Consider the following 24,995-nt stretch of genomic DNA (forward strand, 5'->3'; position numbering starts at 1 on the left):
TTGTGTGTGAGGAATTTTTCCTGAAAGTTTAGCCGTACTTTTTTGTAACACCCTGTATAGCTGGGGACAAAGGAAATTTGTGGGACAATCCGACTAGAAGAAGGGATCAGTTGGTAGGAGGCATCCTATGACGTAAGAGATCATCAGATGGTAGAGGAAGACCTATAGATGCAATCAGCAAGCAGCTTCAGAAGGCTTTAGGTTGTAGTAATTACCGGAGATGGAGAGCCTTGCACGGCATAGAGTACCATGGAGAGCTGCATCAAAACAGTTTTCGGACAGAAGACCACAAAAACAACAAATATTTTATCTACATCATTTTGCAATTGATTTTGATCTTCTGATGACTTTACTAAACAGTAGACGGCAGCATCATCTCAGATACCTGCTCAGATTGTTTCCTAAACTGTTCATATAGATTAGGAACAGCAGGTTACCTATAACATTACCTTGGTAAACGCCAGAAATCGCTTCTGCTGGTGTAAAAAAATCGTGGGAACTGTTCGTCAAGACTGCTGTTTGACAGTGAAAGAAATGTTTGTGATGTTTCCACAGCTGTCCAGAATTCTCTTACACGAGACACTCAGAGAAACTCAGGGATACTGGAAACTGTGCACAAGATGAGTCCCAAAACAGCTGACAGAGCAACAAAAGAAAAATGGGGTCAATAACATTCGCTAGTTTCCTAAGCGACTGGAATTAGAAGGAGAGGACTTTCTGAGCACTGTTGTGACTGGAGATGAAACGTGGGTGGGTCACTACAGGCCTGAGACAGAAAGACAGTCATTACAGTGGCATCATACCGATTTCCCACATACGAAGAAATTCAAAACCACAATTTTGGCAAAAATGTCATGGCCTCATTTAGATCGAATTTCTGCCTCACCCAGAAACCATCAACAGACAACGATGTTTTCAGTCGGTAAAAATCTCAAAAGGCGCATTCAAAACAATAGGAAGGGATTTGTGACGAGAGGAGTGTGGTTGTTGCTCAACAAGGCCTGTCTTCAAGCAGCTTTAGCCACTAATGGGCAGCTGGATTCCATTGGTTGGGATGTTTTGATCTGCCTCCTGTATTCCCGCTGACTTGATGCCTTCAAAGTATCATCTTTTGCACCTCCCTGAAAGGCTTCGTGCCGCTAACGAAGTGGTAATTTTCTATGGAACCAAACTGCTGAGATCCCTAGGCTTACACACTGCTTGATCTAATCTTAACTTACGCTAAGGGCAACACACACACACACACACACACACACACACACCACACACACACACACACCGATGCCGATGGAGAACTCGAACCTGCGATGGGGGGGAGCCTCGAGAACCGTGGCAGGCATCCAAGACAGTGTGCTACCCCGCGCGGCATTCATGAGCGGAATAAAATTTGCAACCGACGAACAGATGCAGAAAGACATTCTGAACTGTGCCATGGTGCTGACGAGAGAGTTCCTCGCAGAGGACCACATGCACTGAACGAGATGGTCATAACGCGGAAAAATTGTCAACAAGTGCATCAACAATATACTGTAATTTTTTTGCCCATACACTTTTTCTAAAATATATATCAAAATCTAGTACGCTTACTTTTGAACATGTCTCGTGTACTCGTCCGGTCGATGTTTTTGCGACAAAAAGCCAAGTCTCTTGTCATGTATGCTTGAAAAACACTGCCTCAAGCGTTGTCATGAAAAAATCCGGCCTGTTGTATGGCAGCTTGGGGAGAGGAGGCGGCTTTCCAAATTTCTGTGGCTCCATATCAATGGGCGGTGCTCCCGCGTCCTTAAAAGCCATTGTCTCTACAAACAAAACGATAATAATCCAGATTTCGTCAAAAGAGTTCCACTAAATCTTAAACCACACCGCTGTTATGTTAAAAAGAAAATAGCTGCTGAAGCAGTCTGTAACAATCGGTTTCCTTGTATCTCGGATTATTCTTTATCACATTGACTTGCCCACGTGAGCCAATGTTGGCTCACAGTTACACGGTTTGTGACGCCACATTTTACTGTGGGGGCACATGAGCCATAACTGGCTCACGCGCGGAATTGTGTTTAGAGGACTCGTGAGCCTCCTAGGGCTCACAGATAATGCATTTCAACTATTGATTTAAAAGTGGTGGCTCCACTAAACACTGTCATGTTCGTAGCACTCAATATTTTTACAACTGGTAGCCATGGTGATTCCTAACTTCGGCATAAGGGTTAAATGGTACAGAAAGATCCTTTTTGAAATTCTTTTTGGAACATCTGTTGTAAATGCTCAAATGCTACAAACTTTGCAAACAAAGGATAAAAGTCTCAGTTACAGATAATTCCTTTCAGGGAGCGCTTGACTCTACTGCTACTGAAAGCCAAAGATCCAGAACCACGAGCAACACTACAGCCGTTCCAGGAAGATAACAGCCATCGCCTTGTGATAGTAGAGGGACCAAATCAGAATAGTCGAAGAAGATGTTTGGACTGTTATAAGCGCCTGCCAAGAACAGACCAAAGAAAGGATGCTGCTTAGAAAGGGAGGAGGGTGTACACTAAATGCTGTAAATGTGACAGTTTTATGTTCAAAGAGTGTTTTAGTGACAATGACATTGCTGTGTTGAAGAAGTAGAATAATCTACGATCTTTGTTCATGACATTGTCAGACAAAAAAAAAATTGTAAATAATATTATATGTAGCTAATATAACCAAACAAAGTAAGTGTTTGAACGATTTCTCGAAAAACGATGGTTCTATACCTATTGTGGTTTTAAATCATGCGAGCCACATGTGGCTCATGTGGCCATACATTATAATTCTGTAAAATGTCGTTGTTGGCCAATAGTGAATCACGAAGCAACTGATGTTACAGTAACGGAGTGTTTTTCTTGGTTAGGGTATGATCCCTTTATTATGTTTAAGTTGGTAAGACGTGAAAAGGCCGATTTGGAGCAGGACAGGCACCACAGAACATTTCAATTTCCACTGTCTATACTTCTACAAATAAATTCATAAAACTTTGTGAGCATGACCAGTAAGGATTCGGGATTCACACTCATAGCAGTGGAAGTTCAAAAACATAACAAAATTAAGTATCTTTACATGTGAAGCTTCATCATTTTTTTCACTTACCACTGGCTACATTTGTTGTTGTAGGTACAACCTTCTTCGTAAGTAAGATAGATTCTTCGATGAATTTTGCACAGCATACAAACCACTTTTACAGGTGTATGAAACTCTAGAATTTTCCAAATGTACTAAAAACTGTGGTAAAAATTGAGCTAATTAACTATAAAATTTGAGTTTTCTTCTAAACATTAACTTTAAAATGTCACAGCTCATTCACTTTTTTCATAAATTAAATAAATTCTAGATTTTCATACACCTGTAATTATGGTTTACATGCTGTGCAAAATTCATCCAAGAATACCTCTTACTTATGAAGAAAAGTGTACCTATAGCAACAAACACAGCCAATAGTGGGTCAAAAAATGACGACATTTCACATGTAAATAAATATCATTTTGTTATGTTTTTGAACTTCCACTGCTATGAGTGTGAATCCTGAATCCTTCCTGGTCATGCAGACAAAGTTTTATGAATTTATTTGTAGAAGAATAGACAGTGGACATTAATATGTCCTGTGGTGCCTCTCTTGCTCCATGTCGGCCCGTTTGACGTCCTACCTCCTTTAAGGAAACACCAAATGCGGAAGCATAATAACATATCTTACATATTATGTACTGCGTATAGTAGGGGAACAATTCACAGACGATGATTCTTCGTACCAGTATGACAATATACAATATCGTATACTGGCATCTGTGAGGCAGTAGTTTGCGGAAAATAACATGAATGAAATGGACTGGCCGAGCTGAACCCAATGGAGTACTTCTGTGATGAGTCAGGACGTCGAATTCGCTCCAGGCCTCAGTGTCCAAATTCACTACCTTCTCTGGTACCGGCTCTTGAAGAATGAACTGCTATTCTTCCATAGACGTTCAGGCTCGTTGTTGGTAGTGACCCCAGCAAAGTCGTCATCTCCCGAAGTGTGGACACATCTCATATTAATGCTCGCTATTAGATGTCTAATAGATATTTGGATACTTTTTATCAGATAGTGTATCATTTTCGTAGCCAGAAAGTTATTGGTTTACCCACTAGGGACAGTGTACGCTATGCCTGAGATTTTGTTGATGTTTCGGATGTAGTTGCTACAGAAGCGTGAGACTGTTTCAAAGTTGGAACTTCTAATTCGTGTCTTAACGAATAAAGAGATCCGCTATGCTGGACGGATTCCAATGTCAACTCATTTCGTCGTGAAATGTACTGTGGGCACTCTGTAGAAGTCGTAGATTGTTTCTACCCAGTTAAACTCCGAACCTGTTAAAGTTTTAGAAGTTCTTATTCAAAAGAGGGTGATTCAGCGACATGAGAGGGAAATTCCACATCCCATGCTAGACACATTAAATGTATATAACTCATTGTAACGTAGACATTTTAAGTGAATAGTTAACCTTCTCATTTGATAATTTCTTTTCTTGCACGTGTGCTACTACATGAAGGCTGAAATGGCTCTGAGCACTATGGGACTTAACATCTATGGTCATCAGTCCACTAGAACTTAGAACTACTTAAACCTAACTAACCTAAGGACAACACACAACACCCAGTTATCACGACTACATGAAGGTATTTAACAATGTTTATCATAGTATGTGCACAATTATCGTACAATTTTCTGGTGAGAGCTTGTATTCTTGACAGTATCATGCATGCATCTGCTCTATTTCATTATATTATTATATAATTCCCCTCGCTCACGCACAGATGAACGGTGATTTTGTCAGAAAGAAAAACTTGTTTTAAAGTAAGTAGCAGACAGGGATGTCACCATACCACTACAAAGTCCTAATTTGTAAAATGTATTACTTATGTTGAACATAAGGACTCCTCCCGAACAGGTATTGGAAGATGCTGACCGACCGCCGTGTCATCCTCAGCCCACAGGCGTCAGTGGATGTGGATATGGATGGGCATGTGGTCAACACACCGTTCTCCCGGCTCTACGTCAGTTTACAAGACTGGAGCCTCTACTTCTCAGTCTAGTAGCTCCTCAGTTTGCCCCACAACGGATGAGTGCACCCAGCTTGTCAACAGCGCTCGGCAGAAAGGATGGTCACCCATCCAAATGCTTGTCCAGTCCGACAGCGCTTAACTACGGTGATCTGACGGGAACCAGTGTAACCAATGCGGCGAGGCCATTGGCTGAACATAAGGCATGTCATACATTTTAGTTGAAACATGGGGTCATTCAGTTCTGCGCAGCTGTAAGTGGTCGCCGATTTGCTTCGTAGTGAACATCATATCTCGTATATCAGCACTATCGAACACTATCCCTCGGGCTGCTGCCCCTGTAGCTGAATTTCAACTTGGACAGCGCCCAGGAATAGGCCCACCACGTCATCGATATATCACATTCTTTGCCAAGTATTAAGGCGAACGTTTCACAAGTGAGGTCAGTAATGAAGCACTGTTGACCGTGTATTTCGAAACCGTATGAAAGGCTAACCAACTGTAGATAACCTCATAGCCTCTTTTTGATCGTCATCACTGCTCATTTTCAATAGCACTCACGCATTACTCACAGAAATACCTCTCCTTATCGTTATTAATTACAATGAACTTGATAAAATGCAGTTACAGTTCCATACTTCCTCAGTTCACCTCAAAGACTTTGAACAGGTATACCCAATTCGATAAGCGTTTTAACAATGTACTATAAAATACGAAACGTTTTACCGAACAGGAAGAAAATTATATGCGATAACCACAAAAATCCTTATATGAAATACAGATATTTCTCATAGGATTAAAGCTTGATTCACGCATAGGCTTTTCCTACCTCCGCAGCGGTTACGCCTCTGTACGGCAGAGGCGTTCTGAGTTGCCTCAGTTTCTCTGCAGTAGATAAAAAATACGTAATGAATTAACTTTTTGAGAAGGTAAGTTAAGTGAAAATGTAGAATGGAGCGCCATGTTATCGCGACATCTTTAGCGTCAAGCGGACCGATTTATGTGTCCCGGGAAAGAAGTGGGTTGTACCAATAGTAGCAGGTTCGCGTGGGGGGGGGGGGGGGGGGGGGGAAGGGGATGAGAACAACGGTGAAATTTTTCCTCTGCTAAAACTGTGAGTAGCATACGACCTCCCTCTGAACAAACAGGTAAAGGGAGTGACGTGAAGTCTCATCTCCCCGGAACATCCGAAAGTAAACATCTACTGTTAATCGTTCTTAAACTGCATTAGACAGCAACATGAAAGCTAGCAAAATTAAACATCTATCTTTCCATTTTTTGTCAGAGAAAACTAACACAACCCCGCTGCAAGAACAAATAATATTATAAACTTTATAGGACAAAAATCAGCCGAACAGTTATGACTACACTTGCACTGATGAATCACGTGTAACAAAGCATTTTAAGAACATATGAGAGGAAAAGTATGGGTATTTGTATAAATGTGTCCTCTAACTCTTCACCAACACATTTAAAATGTTACAGAACTTCGTGCAATTTTTATTATTAAACTGAAGCAATTTCTGAGGTTCTGAAAGATATCCTTGCTGTAAGATAAAGACCTGCTGTTTTCTGATTATTGTGGTTTGATATACACGGTTATTTGAGAGCATTACGCCACTGGTTCCCTCAAGAGCGCTTACAATATTCATTCGGCATGTTTTCAGATTTTTATACAATGTCGAAGAAAAAGAACTTTACACCTGCAACGACGACATCGATTTTGATCCTATGACGTCATATGCAACCTGGGGGATTGCAGACGTACGGATAATGGTTTCAACGTCGCCCGCCAACACATAACGTAGTGGCATGGATACCCTTCAATAGGGAATGCTCACAGCTAGAAGACTCAGTGTGTTGCAAACGTCCTGAAGCAAAGCAAACAGGCAACCATGCCACGAGACGTCCTCGAGCTTCCTACAGACAACTGAGCGAGTTAGAAACGGGTCAAATTGTGGCCTTCCGAGTACTAGGATGGTCCTTTTGAAGAATTGCCTCTGAAGTTGAACGTGCAGCGTCAGTTGTGCAGTGGGACTGGTATCAGTGGTCACACCCGCAGATGAGATTCTGAACGTTCACGCAGCACAGAAGCCTGCCAGAAACGCCGTATTGTAACGACAAATGGTTCAAATGGCTCTAAGCAGTATGGGACTTAACATCTCATTTTTATTTATTTATTTATTTATTGTTCCGTGGGACGAAATTAAGGAGGAGTCTCCAGGGTCATGGAACGAGTCAATACATGAAATTATAACACGATATTAGAAACAGATAAAACGAAATATAAGAAATATATTCAGGCGACAAGTCGTAAGTTTAAATAAAGAAAATCAACAATGTAACACTGGAATTTGCTTAATTTTTCAGCTCTTCCAGGAGCTCCTCGACAGAATAGATGGAGTGAGCCATGAGGAAACTCTTCAGTTTAGACTTAAAAGTGTTTGGGCTACTGCTAAGATTTTTGAGTTCTTATGGTAGCTTATTGAAAATGGATGCAGCAGAATACTGCACTCCTTTCTGCACAAGAGTCAAGGAGGTGCATTCCATATGCAGATTTGATTTCTGCCTAGTATTAACTGAGTGAATGCTGCTAACTCTTGGGAATAAGCTAATATTGCTAACAACAAACGACATAAAAAAAAATATTGTGAGGGCAATGTCAGAATTCCCAGACTGTTGAATAGGGGTCGACAAGAGGTTCACGAACTTGCTCCACATATAGCTCGGAAAGCCCGTTTTTCAGTCAAAAATAATGTTTTTGAATCAGAAGAATTACCCCAAAAAACAATACCATACGACATAAGCGTATGAAAATATGCGAAGTTGACTACTTTTCGTGTTGAACTGTCACTTATTTCAGATACTGTTCTAATGGTAAATAAAGCAGCATTTAGCTTCTGAACAAGATCCTGAAAATGGGCTTTCTACAACAGCTTACTATCTATCCGAACGCCTAGGAACTTGAACTGTTCCTTCTCGCTTATAATATGCCCATTCTGTCTGATCAAAATACCGGTTCTTGTTGAATTGTGAGTTAGAAACTGTAAAAACTGAGTCTTACTGAGATTTAGCATCAATTTATTTCCCACAAGCCACGAACTTATTTCATGAACTACATTATTTGATACTGTTTCAATATTACACAAAAGATCCTTCACTACCAAGCTGGTGTCATCAGCAAACAGAAATATTTTTGAATAAGAAATAGCAGTGGCCCCAGCACCGACCCCTGGGGAACGCCCCACTTAACAGTGGGACTGAACATCACTACCACTCTCAATATTGCGGAGAGTTACCTTCTGCTTTCTGTTCTTAAAGTAAGAGGCGAACCAATTGTAAGCTACTCCCCTTAGTCCATAATGGTCCAACTTCTGCAGTAATATTCTGAGGTCATCAGTCCCCTAGACTTAGAACTACTTAAACCTAACTAACCTAAGGACATCACACACATCCACGCCCGAGGCAGGATTCGAGCCTGCGACCGTAGCAGCAGCGCGGTTCCGGACTGAAGTGCCTAGAACAGCTCGCCCACACCAGCCGACTTATTGTAAGGACAACAATGGCTGATAGTACAGTTACCGAAGCCCAGATAAGAAGGCTTGAGACGTGTCAAGACGTACTGTTACGCACCGGTTATTAGCAGCAGGACTGCGGGCATGCACACCTGTAGCCTGTCTTCCACTCATGCCATAGCATCGACGTGCAGGGCTCTACTGGTGCTGTCAGAGGATCACTTGTAAAATGGGATGAGACGCCATGGTCTTCAGCTATGAAAGCAGATCCTGCCCGCGCACAACTGATAGTTGTTTGCGCGTACGACGTGGACCTAGTGAGCACTGTCTCGTAGGGAGCTATCGTCCAAGACACACTAACACCACCCCAAGCCTTACGGTCTGTAATGTGATAAGCTACAACTGTCGTTCTCCTTTGGTGTTTTTGGAGGGACCGCTAACAAGCGCTCCGTAAGTGCAGATGTTGTTTGACGCGTTCTTCTGCCGTTCTTGCAACGGGAAGGTGATGTTTTGTTCCATCGGGATAATGCTAGCCCATGCGCTGCCCGCGAAACTCAGCGTGCTCTGCAAGACGTACAACAACTTCTTTCCTGGCCAGTACTATCTCTTGTCTCGTGTCCAGTCTAGCATGTGTGTGATATGATCGGACCAGATGTGACTCATGCGACTACTCAACCAACATTTCTTACAGATGTACAAGAGGTGGTCAAGGAAGCGTGGAAGCCAGAACATTGTTCACCATCTGTACGATCAACTTCAGTTGCCGTCTGTGGAGGCTGCACCACGTCCCGGCGGAGGTTCGAGTCCTCCCTCGGGCATGGGTGTGTGTGTTTGTTCTTAGGATAACTTAGGTTAAGTAGTGTGTAAGCTTAGGGACTGATGACTTTTGCAGTTAAGTCCCATACGATTTCAAACACATTAGACATCTGTACCATCTACTAACACGGTGTTTCAACAGGGATCGATACCTGGTACCCCGAACCGCTAGTGCTACTGATCTGTAAATGCAATCATTTCATGTACTGCATATGGACTGTTGCAACAATAAATCTTCAGTAAATTACAAAACTCCAAGAAGATGTACTAATTTTTTCCGGTAGTGTATATTTGTGTCAAAAGGAGAATATACTTCATGAACAGATTTTAAAATACTAGCGTTGTAGTCAGCAGTTCCCAAAACGTATAAGTAGAAAAGACCTGCAATCGAAGGTATGGATTACAACAGAAATTAACGTAACTTGAAACTCTTTTCACAAGAGGGCAGAAAAAGGAATACGATTACAACAAATCGCTAACAGCTCAATATTTTACTGCCATGAAGCGGAATGATATTAACGTCTACTGCATCCCTGAACCGTCGGAACTATCTCTACAGCACCGCATCGCTATACTTTGGAGAATGCCACCAGCATCGTGTGTGTTCAGTGCATGTCCCCATCCAGTTTTATACATATACTCTGGGATGCCAAACTGTTCACTTCCTGTGACGTCAGTGTCTTTGACCTGCTGCCACTAACCCTCCACACGAACGCACGGCGAAAGTCGTTCTACAAGGCGAATCGAGATTCAGCTTCAAAAAACCATTTTTTTTTTTTTTTTTTTTTTTTTTTTTTTTTTTTTTTTTTTTTTTTTTTTTTCACTTGCCGCCCTGATTTTACGACCCACCACCTAAGTGCTTAAGGTGGGTCTATTTTGACCACTTGGCCGCTACGACCGGTGTGCGGACTCTGATGTAGTTGATGAAACTCACACCAGTTCCCGCATCCGGTCGCACCGTTGCCCGTGTCCCGCCACGTGGAGGCGGGTCTGTGCTTTTTTTTTTTTTTTTTTTTTTTTTTTTTTTTTTTTTTTTTTTTTTTTTTTTTCTTTACTTTGGCAGCTTTCCCAAAACCGATTTAACAAAAATTTTACAAAAATTAATGTTGAATTGGAAGAAGGAAATACAAGGAATAGTTTAGTCTGAAGAGGAGAAAAGACGATAGGAAAGGAAGAGATGATAGTCCCACCACCGTAGGGGACTGAGGATGAGCGTCTTGGGATTTATCTTCAAGCCTCTGATCCTCAGTCCCCTAACCTTAGCCTAGGAAGTTCTATTCTATTCTAGTTGTGGCGTTTGATATCTCTATTTATGTTCTATCTGGTTACTTGTATACAGGTTTAGAGTGCCGTGGTAGCTGATGGCAATTGCGACGGTGCGCCGACACTGTTTATGTCTAATTTTATACATTAATCTATTGTCAGTTTTAGGTCTACTTATGTAAGTCTATTGCATGTCAGTTGTTTTATATTGAGACTTAGTTTAGTTCTTCCACACTATGGTGTCTGTCTGGGTGCTGCATATAGGTTTATTGTCTGTGTGGTCTTCTGTTCCTGTATTCTTTGTGGCATTCGTCAGAAATTTTGTCTGTTAGTGCGTTCAGTATGTCCCAAAGTTCAGGTGTTCTGATCGCGTCGTATATGTGTTCCTCTGTCTGTAAGTGTTGTATCCCAGGTGTGTTCCTGTGCTGTCTGTATTTCCCGCAGAATAGGATTGTGTGTTCGGGGGTTCCCATACCTCCACATGTACACGTTGATGTGTCTCTAAGACTCACGCGATTTAAGTGCGTGGGATAAGGTCCGTGGCCAGTCAAGAAATGCACCATGCCGCGGCTAGGATCGGCATGTTTCATTCTTAATCTTTCCGTTATGTTCGGAAAAAATGTATAGACTCTCCGTCCCTTATCACTTGTGCCCCATTCCTGTTGCCATGTGTCGATTTTCCATTTTTTGAGGTCCCGCTTATTGTTCAGCGGGGAACCAGTCAATATGTTGACCTGGTCTAGTCTACCCATCTTTAACCAGTACAGAGCGGCCCGATATTTGATTGTGATATCTATCGGGAAAATTCCTAGCACGACACACAGTGCTTCAACTGATGTAGTGCCGAAGGCTCCCGATAGTCGCAGAAGGACGCTTCTCTGCCCTCGCCTAACCGCTGTTCTGTTTGTGACGAGGTTGAGTCTGTGCGCCCATGTACTGGCCGCAAAGCTTAGCACTGATTCGAAGAGTGCGCAGTGGTAAGTTCGTGTGACTGACAGAGGAAGTCTGTATTGTCCTGAATTAATCCTTGCCAGTTTATGTAGTAATTTTTCTGCCTTGTTTGTTGTTATTCTGATATGTTCATGGAAGTTCAGCTTCTCATCTATGTATACGCCCAAGTAGCGGGTTACCGTCATTCTCTTTATGTTGTTGTTCTGTATTTTAATAGATGGATTGCGTCTGAGTTGCCCTTTGAGCAGTGTGTATGTGGTTTTGTTGCCCGCTATCTTGAGTTTGTTTGTGTTGCACCATTGTGTTATTGTCTGCAGTGTGCCACTCGCCTTCTCCTCTAGCTGGGCTCTTGTATTTGCTGAGATGACCACCAGTAGGTCATCTGCATAGGCGACAGCACCGTCTGTCCTCATATCCTCCTCCAGCAGTTGCAGGAGAGGTTCAAAAATTATGTCCCAGAAGATGGGTCCACAGATCGATCCCTGCGGACATCCCTTGGTAATTTTCCTTATTACCTTCCGGTTGCCCACGCGCCATTCCACTATTCTGTCTCTGCAGTAGTCTAAAAGACTGTTGTATAGGGCTGCGGGTACTTCCATCTGGCGTAACCTCAGAAACAGTGCTGGCCACCACAGGTTGTCAAATGCTCCTGCGATGTCTATCATGATTGCCAAAGAGTATGTTTTATCTGTGTTTTGTGTGATTTCTAAAGCTCTGTTTATTGCATCATCGATGCTTTTCCCTTTCCGAAATCCAAACTGGTGGGGATTCATTCCAAGTAGGGTTCTGTGAGCCTGCAAGCGGTCACACAGTAGCCTCTCTTGGATTTTTGCCATGGTGTTTATGAGGCATATTGGTCTGTAGGATTTCGGATCTGATTGGTCTCTGTCTGATGATTTTCGTATGATGACTGCATTTGAGGTTTTCCAGACTGTCGGTACACGGCCTAGCCTTAAGGCGTCGTTTAGTAGTTCTGTTAAGTATGGGGTGATCTGTGGTGCTAGCCTCTTAAGCACTTCTGCATGGATCCTGTCGGGTCCAGGTGCTTTTTTATTCTTTAGCTCTCTTATCGCTACCGCAACTTCCTCGTGCGCAAAGGGACAGGTGACGGCGTCGGTGTTATACTGTTCATGAAGTTCTTGTCTGAGTGTGATCTGTTCCTGTGTGTCTGAGTCTGAGGCATCTTCCGGGAGGAGTTTGTTCAGCAGATATTGTGCTGTGTTTCTCCATCCCACTGTCATTGTGCCGTCTTCCTGCCGTAGCGTGCTTAATGCCAATGGGGTCTTTATTTTTTCTGTCAGGATCTTGTATTGTTCCCCCCAGATATTCTGTTGTGTGTGTGTGGTCAAGTAGCTCTCCCAATGTTGTTTCCTGGTCTTAAATAATGTCTTTTTGAAGAGTTCTTTGGCTTCCCTATATGCAGCTAGTCTCAGTAGTTTGTCTCTTTGTATCCATGTCCTCTGGTATAGTTTTCGTTTCCTTGTCATGTCACGTTTGAGTCTGGTTAATTCGTCTGACCATGGTGTTTCCCGTTGTTTGCTGTGTGTGTGCGTAGGTATTGCTGTTTCTTGTGCTGTTTGGATGATTTGTGTCAGTTTGTGTGCTCTGTAGTCCACGCTTCCCTGTATGTTGTATATATTCTCATTTTGAACAATTTGTTGTAGTCTGTCCCAATTCGCTCTTTTAAAGTTGAAGTGTGTCGTATTGTGTGTGGTGCGATAATTGTTTGTTGTGAGACTTATTTCTATTATGTTGTGATCACTTGTGGTCAGAGAGTCGTGTATGGTCCATCTTTGCAGTCGTCCTAATGTTCTGTCATTCGCCAGAGTAATATCGATTTTGGTGGCAGATCCGCCTGGACCTCTGTATGTAGGTGTAGGTCCGTCTTCGTTTATAATATGTAGTTGTGTCTCCTGTATGACGTCGTTGACTTTCCGTCCTCTGTCGTCCGTTCTGTCCGAGTGCCATAGTGTGGATTTAGCGTTGATATCTGCACATATAATTAGGTTCTTATTTCTAGAGTATTCAGCAATGTCTTGTATCATATGTAGGTATGGCTCTATGTCGTCACTGTACTGTGCGTATAGTGATGAGACCACCCATGTGTCTCGACCCTTAGTTATTTCTGCTGTGGCCAGATGACTGTTACATAGCTGCGTAATCTTAGTGATATTTAAAGTTTTGTTGAGGACAACTATGGCAGCCTTGTAGTTTCGTCTGTCTGAGATTGTGACAGCGTCCCAGGGTAGGTTAGTTAAGTTTCCCTGGGTTGTCACATAAGGTTCTTGCAGGCAAAGAATATCCGCCTGCAAGTCCAGAGCTACTCGCGGCAGTTCTGCACTAACGAGTGTGCTTCTATTAGCATTAAGTTGTATTATTTTCATGGGTGTTTCACATGAAGGTAGAATTTGTGTCCTGTTTGCGAGTAGTCAAAGTCAGTTCTGCCATGTGCCCTCACTTGGTCCTTGTACACTTGGTGTGGGTTATATGTTTCCCCCCTCCGACTACACGCTAGTATGACTAATTTTTCTAGCTCTGCTGGGTCTGTAGGTATGTTTGCGGTCTTTAAAGTCATTCTGTCAGATTGTTCAGTGGTCGGGAAGCATACATAGCTGCCTAATGGGTGAAGTAGTCTGGTTAGCAGTCTTTGTGCTGTGATGAAAGTATCCTTATATTCTAGCCTACTTAGTCTTAAGTTTAGTTCTACATTGTTGTAGTCAGCATGCCATGGTGTTTGGCCGACTTTTCTCTTCTGCTCTTTTTCTACATATGGGATGATTCCGCTATATTTATCTCGAAGTGCAGATGTCACCGGTGTGGTGTCTTGTTCCGTCTTCAATGGTGGTGAGGCTGATGAGCTGTTACCTGCGGCTCTTCTTCTTTCACCTTTACTTTTTCTTATGTTTACACTACCTATTGCACTGTCGTCACCTTTCTTTTTGCTATCACTATCTGTACACTCATCGTCACTATCGTGATTACCCGTAAGTAGGTTTGTGTCAAGGACTACTACCTTTTTCTTATATGTCTCGTTACATCCGGTCATCTGTTGTGTTTCATTATGTTGTTGAGGTGTTATGCGTTGTTGTGTATGATCTGCAGGGTTAATTATCCCTCCAGATACAAAATTCACTGGTTTTATATGTCCTATACATCTTTTTGTATTATACCTTTTTGGTGTGTTGTCATTTACTCTTTCTTCGCTGCTAGCTTTGGCATAATCAGGTGTTGCGTGAGATTTCTGTGTATTGTCCATTTGTTCGTTTTCCGTGTGTTTGTTTAGGTTTACAGACTTGTCTGTGTTCGTGTTTGTTTGTGTGCTATTGTTTTGTATTCGATCGGTGTTGTTGTGTGGATTGTATAGCACTTCAAATTCCAGCTCGTCAATTCTTGCCTGCAGTGATTGCTGGTAGCTGACCCAGTATTGCATCTGTTTTTTAAGTTGTTTGGCTATGTTATAATGTATAGCTCCATTAAGTACCATGTCATCGATGAAGTCCATGGTATTTATATAACTGTCATGTAATGCGTGCATACCTTGAAGAGATGGGATATCGTCTGTGTGTGTGGGGTGAGTGGGAAGCAGTCCCATCTGCCTGCGCCAGCTTATAGCTCTTTGGTGGTTTCGATTAATAGTCGATGGTGATTTATAGTTCGTTTTTTGCATTCTTGATTGGGGCAGTGTTGGGCTGCTTTCATTCTCCATAATCGAAGCTCTGTAGCAGTCGATCTTGGAGGAATTTATGTGTTTGACAATCAAGACCTCTTCGTCTGGCACACAATTTGCCTCGGATTCTGCAGGGGATGCAGATGTCTTGTTCTGCTAGTTTGCACTGATTTCTTATGTGGCCCTTCCCTTTGCAATTGGAGCACGTGATTTCGGTGTCTTTACACTGCTTTGTGGTGTGTCCAATATCACAGCACTTGTAGCAGGTGGGGACTTGGGCGAAATTTTTGACAGTTAGAGACTGGAAATCTATATAGACTCTATCCCGTTTTGTCAAAATTTTGTGCAGATTCGGCGTGACTTCAATAACTTGATGATTGTATCCCCGCCCTCTTGGTCCTGTTCGGAATTTGATTTTTGTCTCTTTCAGGAAAGCCTCTTTCTCAACTTCCTCACTAAGGTTCAGTTCATAGAGGCTTTCAAGAAAGTCTTTGTCGCTGATTGTGTCTGGCACGTGGTGTATGATCACTAGCGGTCGTCTCTTCCGTGGTGGCTCGCACTTGATTGTGTTAATGTTCATCCGTATGACAGTCTTGGTGTTGCTGATGGGACAATAAACGCTTCACACACACACACACACACACACACACACACACACACTGCCAAACGTGTGAATACAACCGACCGCTCAGAACCTCTGGCATACAGTTTATCTGGAGCCTACATCTCCTGGGGCGGCCTCAGACTCTATCATTTCACCGAGCAGGGCAGGTATCGGTCGAGTTGTTCCATTTTGTTGTCGACTCTGTACTACGATACGAATTAAAACATTAAAAAAATTCAGACACTGCCGCTATGTTCCGGACCAGGACCCAAAACGGGGTATGATAGAACACAGTTTTGTAGATCCTGCTCTTAGAATGAGATTTTCACTCTGCAGTGGAGTTTGCGCTGATATGAAACTGCCAGGAAGTTTCAGATCCTGCTCTTGTTTCCTGTCCTAATAGTAGTTTGACGCAGCTCTCCACACTAATCAGTCTTGCACAAGCCTCGTCTCTGCGTAAATGTTGCAACCTACAACCACTTGAACTTACTTGCTGTAGCCAAGGGTTTGTAGTCTGAAAATTTTTGCCCTCCGCTTACGTTAAATAAAAAATTAACTATTGTTTGATGCCTCATGTTGTACCTCTTCATCAATTATACCATCTGTCAATCTAATTTTGAGGATTATTCAGTAACACTACATTTCAAAACATCATACTCACTTCTCTGCTGTTTATCATCCACTTTTCGCTTCCGGACTAATACTTAAGAAAACGCTCCTAACCCTTAAACTTAAGTTTAGGTTTTTAATTAAAAATCTTCTTGTGATTACATAGATTTTCCCGGCGTAGTGAATTTCGATGCTCTTCACGGGTATGCAGCCGTATTTCATGGACCTGACAAGATATTTCGACAGTCCAGCTGGCGCACAAACACACCCAAGCTAACATCAGATCTGTGGCTCATCTATAGCCCGGGAACACGCCGTTGCGCATGCGCGAGAAACAGATGGGCTGCGCTCTGCAAAACGGAAGAATTGCAGCGCCACCGGCAGATTAAGATGGTTTCATGGTTTGCCCAAAGTTCATAAACTGGATCTTCCTTTCGTCGAATAGTCAGTTATTTGGGCGATCTTATTTATAATTTGGACAAGTATCTTGTTTCTGTTGTAAATGTGGACATATCTAACTCGACGGATTTTGTGCCTAGGAACATCTCACCTTTTACTATGTTTCTCTTTTTATTGGGTTACCTTTGAAGGTGTCCTCGTCGTTAACGGGTCAGAATTTTGGAGGATAAAAATACAAAACAGGGTCGGCAAGTATTGACAGCGAAACATTTTGTATTTAATGACACATTTTTTGAACAAACTAACGGTTTGACAATGTGGAGTTTTGTTTTGCCTCTTGTCGCCAATCTGTTCATGGGAGATTTTTAAGATACCCGCTCAGGAAGTCTTCTTTTAAACCAACATGCTTTTTGAAATAAGTTTTGACATTTTTATCGTTTCGCCACATGGAATGGAAGTTCTTCATCGGTTTTTAGATCATTTTAACTGTCTTCATACACCAACTTTCGCTGTACATTGAAAAAGATGGCAAATTACCTTTTTGTATGTTTTAGTACACAAAAAAGAGAATGTGACTTAGGGACACAGTGTATACCGTAAACCTACGCATGCGGACAGCTACTTCCATGCCACTATTTGCCATCCGCCCCGTCAACGCATGGGGGTTTTATGTACATTAGTCAAGAGAGCTTATGCTATTTCGGATTTTGATAATCTGACGCAATTTATGGATTATCTTAAGCTTGTTTTCAGGCAGAATGGATATACTGATCATCAGTTTGTTGGTGCTTTCCAATTTGAACCACAATATGAACCAATAATGGATATTTGTAAATCAGGTTTTTTTTTAGCTTTTGCAAGGAGTTCAAAAAATGTTCAAATGTGTGTGAAATCTTATGGGACTTAACTGCTAAGGTCATCAGTTCCTAAGCTTACACACTACTTAACCTGAATTATCCTAAGGACAAACACACACACCCATGCCCGAGGGAGGACGCGAACCTCCGCCGGGACCAGCGCCACAGTCCATGACTGCAGCGCCCTTAGACCGCTCGGCTAATCCCGCGTGGCCTTTGCAAGGAATATTTCTTCGAAAATTTGAAGAAACTTCAGACGATATTAAAAGTGCCTTTTTGCATTTGGCCAAAACTGAAGCCCTCCTTGGATCTGTTATTTGTGATTTGGGACTGAAGAAGTCTGGCAGTGAAGAAAAGCTTACACTGTACAGAATATTCGTACAGTTCATGACCTATGTGTGAGACATCAGCGACACGCACGTTTTCTCCAGCCGGAAAAACCTACCGTCGCTGAACACTGTCTCAATAAAGGGTATAACGTGTCGTTTAAGAAGATGCGAATTGCTGCTCCGGCTTCACGCTACTGTGTTTATGTACTGCATCCATCGAAATACGATTATCGGATGACATTATTGAAAGAGACACAGGGTTTTCTTTTGAGCAAGATATGGAATCCTATTGTATTACATCTAAAACATTAACGGTTGGATTTCGATAGGCTACATCCTAATTTGCGAATCATAACTTTTGTTATTGTATACCGCCGGCGGCGCTGCAATTCTTCGCATAGCAGTCCTTCCGCGTCTCCCACAAGCGCAGCGTCATAATCCCAGGATATAAAGCTGTATTTGATCTTACTTCAGTTCCGGCGTGATTGTGCACTTGCAGTCTCACCTGAAGATGGCGGCCAGTGGGAGCGTCGAAATATCGTGTCGTCAAGTCGATGACGGCGGCTGTATACACGTGGAGAGCACCAAAACCCTTCTTACTATTCCAAGTGAGGTTTTTATATCCTCTTCACATCAGCCGTCATTAGTTAGTTTTTTCACCAATAAATGTGTATGTCTTCCTAATGTGATATCCTCAGCATCACGTCACTTCAACTACACTACATTACGCTTGTTTACTTCTCTTAATGTTCACTTTATAACCTCTTTTCATGACACTGTCCACTGCGCTCGGTTGATCATCCAAGGCCTTTGTTGTTCCCGATATAGTTACTGTATGATCGGCACACTCAGAAGAATTGGTTTATTCTCCCAGAACTTCAATTCTCTTTTCAAATTTCTCTTCGTTTCCTCTACGCCTTGTTCTATCTACAGACAATAACACGGGGGATAAACTGCAAACCTGTCCCATTATTCTCTCGTCTACTGCCTCCCTTTCATCCACATCGACTCTCATACTTTAATCTGGTTTCTGAAGGCGCTATAGATGACATTTCTCTATATTTTATCCCGGATACCATTCAAAGAGCTTGCCACAGCCAGTATTCTAAAAAGTATATTTTTTAATCTATAAATTCTATAAAAATAGCTTTGCCTTCATTCAATCTGCCTTCTAAGAGAAGTTGTGAGGTCTGTACTACTTAACCTGCTCCTATATTTCTCCGGAACTCAAACTGATCTTCAATGAGAGGCATGTATCTCCGAATCGATAACGTACATATGAACATCATAAATAAAGACAGCTAGTTGGAATATTCCAGTAATATACTAGTCCTAATCGTCCCTATTCACATATCAGTTTCGAATTTTTACCTGAGCCGGTGAAACATGTCACTTGACAGCTCGCGTATGGTTGGCTATACTGCGGTTGTGAGGTAGCAATAGCCGCCACCGCACACGTCCACAACTCCGAAATAGGTTTTGTAAATGTAAGCTACAATCAACGTTTATACCTTAAGTACAACAAAGTACGTTTTACTAACAATGGAGAGAACGATGACGGAAACTAAGCGTTTGATAGTATATGAAACGGGGAAATAAAAACACCCGAAGTTAATGACAATATCTATGAAAAGCCGTTCCAAATTGTTACCGTAATAGCTGAACGTAAAACGTCATATAATAATGTAAATCTAAGCATACCAAAGAACACGCTATCCACACTCATAGAAAGAAATAAAACAAAACATGCATAGCCTACCTGATTGCCGAGAGAAGGAATTAGTTCTGTATACATTTACACTTACCAATTTACGATGTCAACGGTGAAAATCCATCCACTTCTCCTCCACTATCAACGGAATCGGCGCCAAAACTGTTGTCTTCGTCATCATCATCATCCTCATCATCATTAAGAGAAATCATTAATTGTTAGTTTTCATTTATAATGCCGTCTATAATCTGTGCTTCATGTTTCAACGGCCCGGATATAGTAATGCTTCAGCTAGCCTCTTCCCACATTCCACTTTTGGCGGTCACCACTGCCACCCTAGTGCTTTTGTAGCTGTAGTTTTAAGATTGTGGTACCAAGAAGAGTTTGCTGGAAGTAAAACTTAAGTTAAAGCAGAAGTAGAACAGCGAATTAATTACATTCAGAATACTTAGATTTAGTCCTTTACATTACGGTACAACTCAACAGGGAAGCTATCAAATTTGAAATGTTCGTTACTGTTAATACAAACATTCGCCGCAGTTAATTTCATGCTTGCGTCGAATCACGGGCGCTACGCAGTTAGCGAGCAGCCGCTCCTGGAGATACGTCATTGACAGAGAAACGGCGAGTTAGATTGGTTCTGACTAGCGTGACAAATGGAACTCGACATACCGCCACTGTAATAACGGAAGGCGATGTCGCGTGATGTTAGAGCATTATTTTCCAACTCCTGGAACGAGCGTAATAATCACGTACAGATATGCAGCAGCGTAGTTTCCACCCCCTCCTCCCCCCCCCCCCACTCACTGTTAGCCCCTTTCTATACCAACTCGCCCTCCTCCCCCTCCCACCCCCACTCACTGTTAGCCCCTTTCTATACCAACTCGCCACAGTTTCACGCACAGGGGATTCACAGAAGAAGGGAAGAATGACGGGAACATATATCGGATTCGATTCAAGTTTTTCCTCAACAACACGCTCCTGACGGACATTTTGAATTTGTTTCTCATGTACAAGTGATGGGTCATAAATCTGACTTTAAGATGAACTGAGCATATTCGGCTTATGGAACTTCAGTAAAAGAAGGTGGTGCGTATCTCATCAGTTTGAAATATCGACTCATCTCGATTTTTCTCATCTACTGAAGCTGAACACAAGCCTGGCTATTTGTATATCTTTTGGAATTCAACACACGTGGCTAAACTTGCAACACATACACATTGCACTAATTTTTACGTTGGATCTCTTTTCTCTTCTTCTTTGATATGAAATATTTGGTTCTATTTTAATTAATTCATGAAACTGTTGTTTTTATTTGTGTTTCCTGTAAATTCAGTTCAGAACAGATTTGTACTTCAGGTATGATGTAGGCATATAAAAGCATTCTATGATCACTGGGTCTTGTACGCCCACACTTATATGTTATACAGAGAAAAGGGCAATAAAAGCGCTGTTAAACTAGTATAAGGGGCAGTGAAATCGAAACGAGACACATAGAAAAAAATGAGTAAACTGCTTATTATTTCAAATGTAATCGCCAAAATCGCTAATACATTTATCTCATTGTTATACAAGTTGGACAATGCCTTCATGGAGAAATGTTTGCTGTTCCCTACGGAACAATATTGTACCTAGGAGTGCACGCCTTCTTTCGAGGCAAATCGATAGCCATAAATATGTCTTCACGGCTCGAAAAATACGTTGCCTTGTCGAGTCAAGTACGCTGCAGCAATTTCACTGGGAAGCACATACAGTCCCCATCGCTTCCTCATGAGATATCCATATATTTGGAGCCCTGACGAAAGACGTTCGTCGCCGTCGATTTGCTTCGGACGAAGAGATGCACGCCTGCGTAGAATCATTGCTCCGTACGTAACCGCAAATGTTTTTTCTTTGAAGGCACTGATCGTGTTGTCTCACACTGGGAAAAATGAATTAACAGGTGTGGTACCATACAATGATCGCATAGCCACGCCAAAGTTGGCATCGCGAATCTATACCACACACATTAGAGAGGGCTGGCTGCAGTCTGCAACGAAGTGTGGGAGGCACCCCTGAAGATAACACTTCTCCCCTCTGTAATAGAAACACCCTCACGCTGAGGTCAACATAGTGTCGGACCACCAGAATCTATCTGCCCAGTACAAGACATCAGCGAAAAGAAATACAAAGGTCTAAAATATGAGATCGACAAGGGGTGCAACATGGCTAAGCGGGAACTGTTACAGGACAAATGTAAGGATGTAGAAGCATGTATCACTAGGGGGAGACAGATGCTGCCTACAAAAAATTAGAGAGACCTTTGAGAAAAGAGAACCACCTGTATCAATATCAAGAACTCAGAAAGAAAACCTGTCCTATGCAGAGAAGGGAAAGCAGAAAGGTGAAAGGAGTATGCGGAGGATCTAAACAAGGGCGATGTACTTGAGGACAATATTATGGAAGTGGGAGAGGACGTGGATGGAGATGAAGTGGGAGATATGAGACTGCATGAAGAATCTGACAGAACACTGAAAGACCTACGTCGAAACAAGGCCCCGTGAGTAGACAACATTCAGATAGAACTATTAATAGCCTTGGGAGAGCCAGCCACGACAAAAGTCTCCCATCTGGCGACTAAGAGGTATGAGACAGGCGAAGTATCCTCAGGCTTCAAGAAGAATAGAATAGTTACAATCCCAAAGAAATCAGGTGTTTACAGGTGTCAAAGTTACCGAACTACCAGTTTAATAAGTCACTGCTGCAAAATACTAACACGAATTCTTTGCAGGCGTATGGAAAAACTGGTAGAACCTGATCTCTAGGAATATCAGTTTAGATTTCGTAGAAATGTTGCAACGAGCAAGGCAATACTGACTCTACGACATAGCTTAGAAAATAGGTTAAGGATAGGTAAACCTATGTTTTTAGCATTTGTAGACTTAGAGTAAGCTTTCGACAATGTTGACGGGAATACTCTCCTTCCAATTCTAAAGGTGGCAGACGGAAAATACACCGAGCGAAAGGGTATATACAATTTTTACAGAAACCAGATAGCAGTTATACGAGTCGAAGCGCAAGAAAGAGAAGCTGTGATTGAGAAAGGAGTGAGATAGGGTTGTAGCCTATCTGTATGTTGAGCAAGTAGTAAAGGAAACAAAAGAAAAATTTGAAGTAGGAATTAAAGTCCAGGGAGAAGGAACGAAATCTTTGAGGATTGCCGATGACATTGTAATTCTGTCAGAGACAGTGAAGGACTTGGAAAAGCAGTTGAACGCAATGGACAGTGTCTGGAAAGGAAGATATAAGATGAACTTCAACAAAAGCAAAACGAGTACAATGGAATGTAGCCGAATTAAATAAGGTTATACTCAGGAACTCAGATTAGGAAAGGAGACACTTGAAGTAGTAGATAAATTTTGCTATTTGAACAACAAAATAACTGATGGTGCTTGAAATAGACGGGATATAAAATTTAGACTGGCTATGGCAAGGAAAGTATTTCTGAAGAAGAGGAATTTGTTTACATTGAGCATAGATCTGACAGGAAGTCCTTTCTGAAAATATCTGTATGGAGTGTAGCCGTGTGTGGAAGTGAAACATGGAGGATTGGTAGTTAAGACAAGAAGAGAACAGAAGCTTTCTAAACGTGACGCTACAGAAGATTGCTGAAGATTAGATGGGTAGATAACGTAACTAATGGGAAGGTACTGAATTTAATCGGGGAGAAGAGGAATTTGTAGCACAAATTGACTAGAAGAAGAGATGAGTTGGTAGAACACGATGTGAGGCATCAAGGGATCACCAATTTGGCATTGGGGGGAAGCGTAGAGGGTAAAAGTCGCAGAGGGAACAAGGAGAAGAACACACTATACAGATTTAGAATTATGTGGGTAGCAGTAGTTACTCGGAGACGAAGAGGCTTTCTCGGTAGAGTAGCATGGAGAGCTGCATCAAACCGGTCTCATGACTGAAGACCACAACAACAACAGGGCGAACTTGCATTTCGTGTGATCGAATGTGATGAGCCTTCTCTCAGAACAACCAATGAACCCTCAGATGTGGCCCCACGAAAGGTCACTACAACAGGCGTGGCGATTACTTTCGAAATATTGAGGAGTTTACTTACCTTTTCCATCTGCCTCGTTTTCATCGAACTGCCTCTTACAATATCGTGATTGCTGTGGTACCTCGAAAAACGTCCCGAACGAAATAAAAGTTCTACATGTCGCAGAGGATTTTCCGTAGGCTTAAGCGCATCAAACTTTCTCTGTCGCATCTGCTCGTACCAACTTTATACTTGAAATGAAACCGGAGAGACATTTCCAGTTTTATCTTTATATCGCGTTAAACTGAGAGGTTGGCGGACAAAAGCCTATTTAGAAATGGCGGGGCAAGCACGCAGAACGAAGAGATTTCGAGTCAGGAGGGCTGGACGGCGAATATCCCATGCTAATAAGCTTCCAAAGTTTTTATCGGTAATGAGTTCTGCCCGACTTGGCCCGCGCCTGCCACGTTCTTTCCCCCCTTTGCTTCTCACCCACCCGCTCTAGAAACACCCTACTGTCTCCATCCGTGGCGACTCCAGGGTTGTAACGGAAGGCGTTGCTGCGACGAGTAAGGGGGATGTTCCGTTACTGGCGAATAATTCTAAATATATAAGGGGCCAGTACTAGCCGGGGGAGAGGGGGGGTAGTGTCAGCTTATAGGACGTTAGGTGCCGCTCCTAGCCTCGCTGTAATTCTGTTGGAGCCATCGCCCCGTGGCGAGGTCTGCCGGCGAGATCCTGAGCGACGCCGCTGCCAACGGCTGGCTTGTCGGTCGTCCAATTACTAGCTGCGCGCTCTCTGAATAATTCTCCTTTGTGCCGCTCTGCTACAAGGCCGGAGAAAGGATCTAGCAGGACGGGCGCTATGGCGTGCCGTGGCGGCTCGGGGCCCGGACGGAGAAGAAGCGGGACGCATCAAAGATGACTTCGCCCTGGGGCCTCCTACCGGAAAATTCCTCACGCACTGAGCAAGCGGACCACGCCGACGGAAGTGCCGAGAATCTTCCAAACGGGAGATGGAAGCTAGTGAGGCTTCACAAGGGTCCCAACGGCTTCTTGTCAACAACTTCCCTGTGGGCCTCACCAGCAGTCTTAGGTCAGACACGACGTCTATTCGGTGAACTCCTGATAATAGCTTTGTGCAGCTGCGCTGGAACGTCTGCGACAGGGATGTCCCCAACTTTCAGCTTACCTG

At 42.7% G+C, this 24,995-nt stretch overlaps 1 protein-coding gene across 1 annotated transcript in view; it reads right to left on the reverse strand.

The window, feature by feature from the left end:
* Nucleotides 1–1,650: 1,650 nt before the first annotated feature.
* Nucleotides 1,651–24,995, reverse strand: part of LOC124775215 (neuroligin 4-like) — a 115,826-nt gene continuing 92,481 nt past the window's right edge. Inside the window, exon 3 of the mRNA XM_047250054.1 lies at nt 1,651–1,799. Coding sequence (XP_047106010.1) covers nt 1,651–1,799 — 149 coding nt within the window. The remainder of the gene's footprint in view (nt 1,800–24,995) is intronic.

This window comes from Schistocerca piceifrons, chromosome 2 (assembly GCF_021461385.2).
Source record: "Schistocerca piceifrons isolate TAMUIC-IGC-003096 chromosome 2, iqSchPice1.1, whole genome shotgun sequence".
Classification (NCBI taxonomy): Eukaryota; Metazoa; Arthropoda; class Insecta; order Orthoptera; family Acrididae; genus Schistocerca; species Schistocerca piceifrons.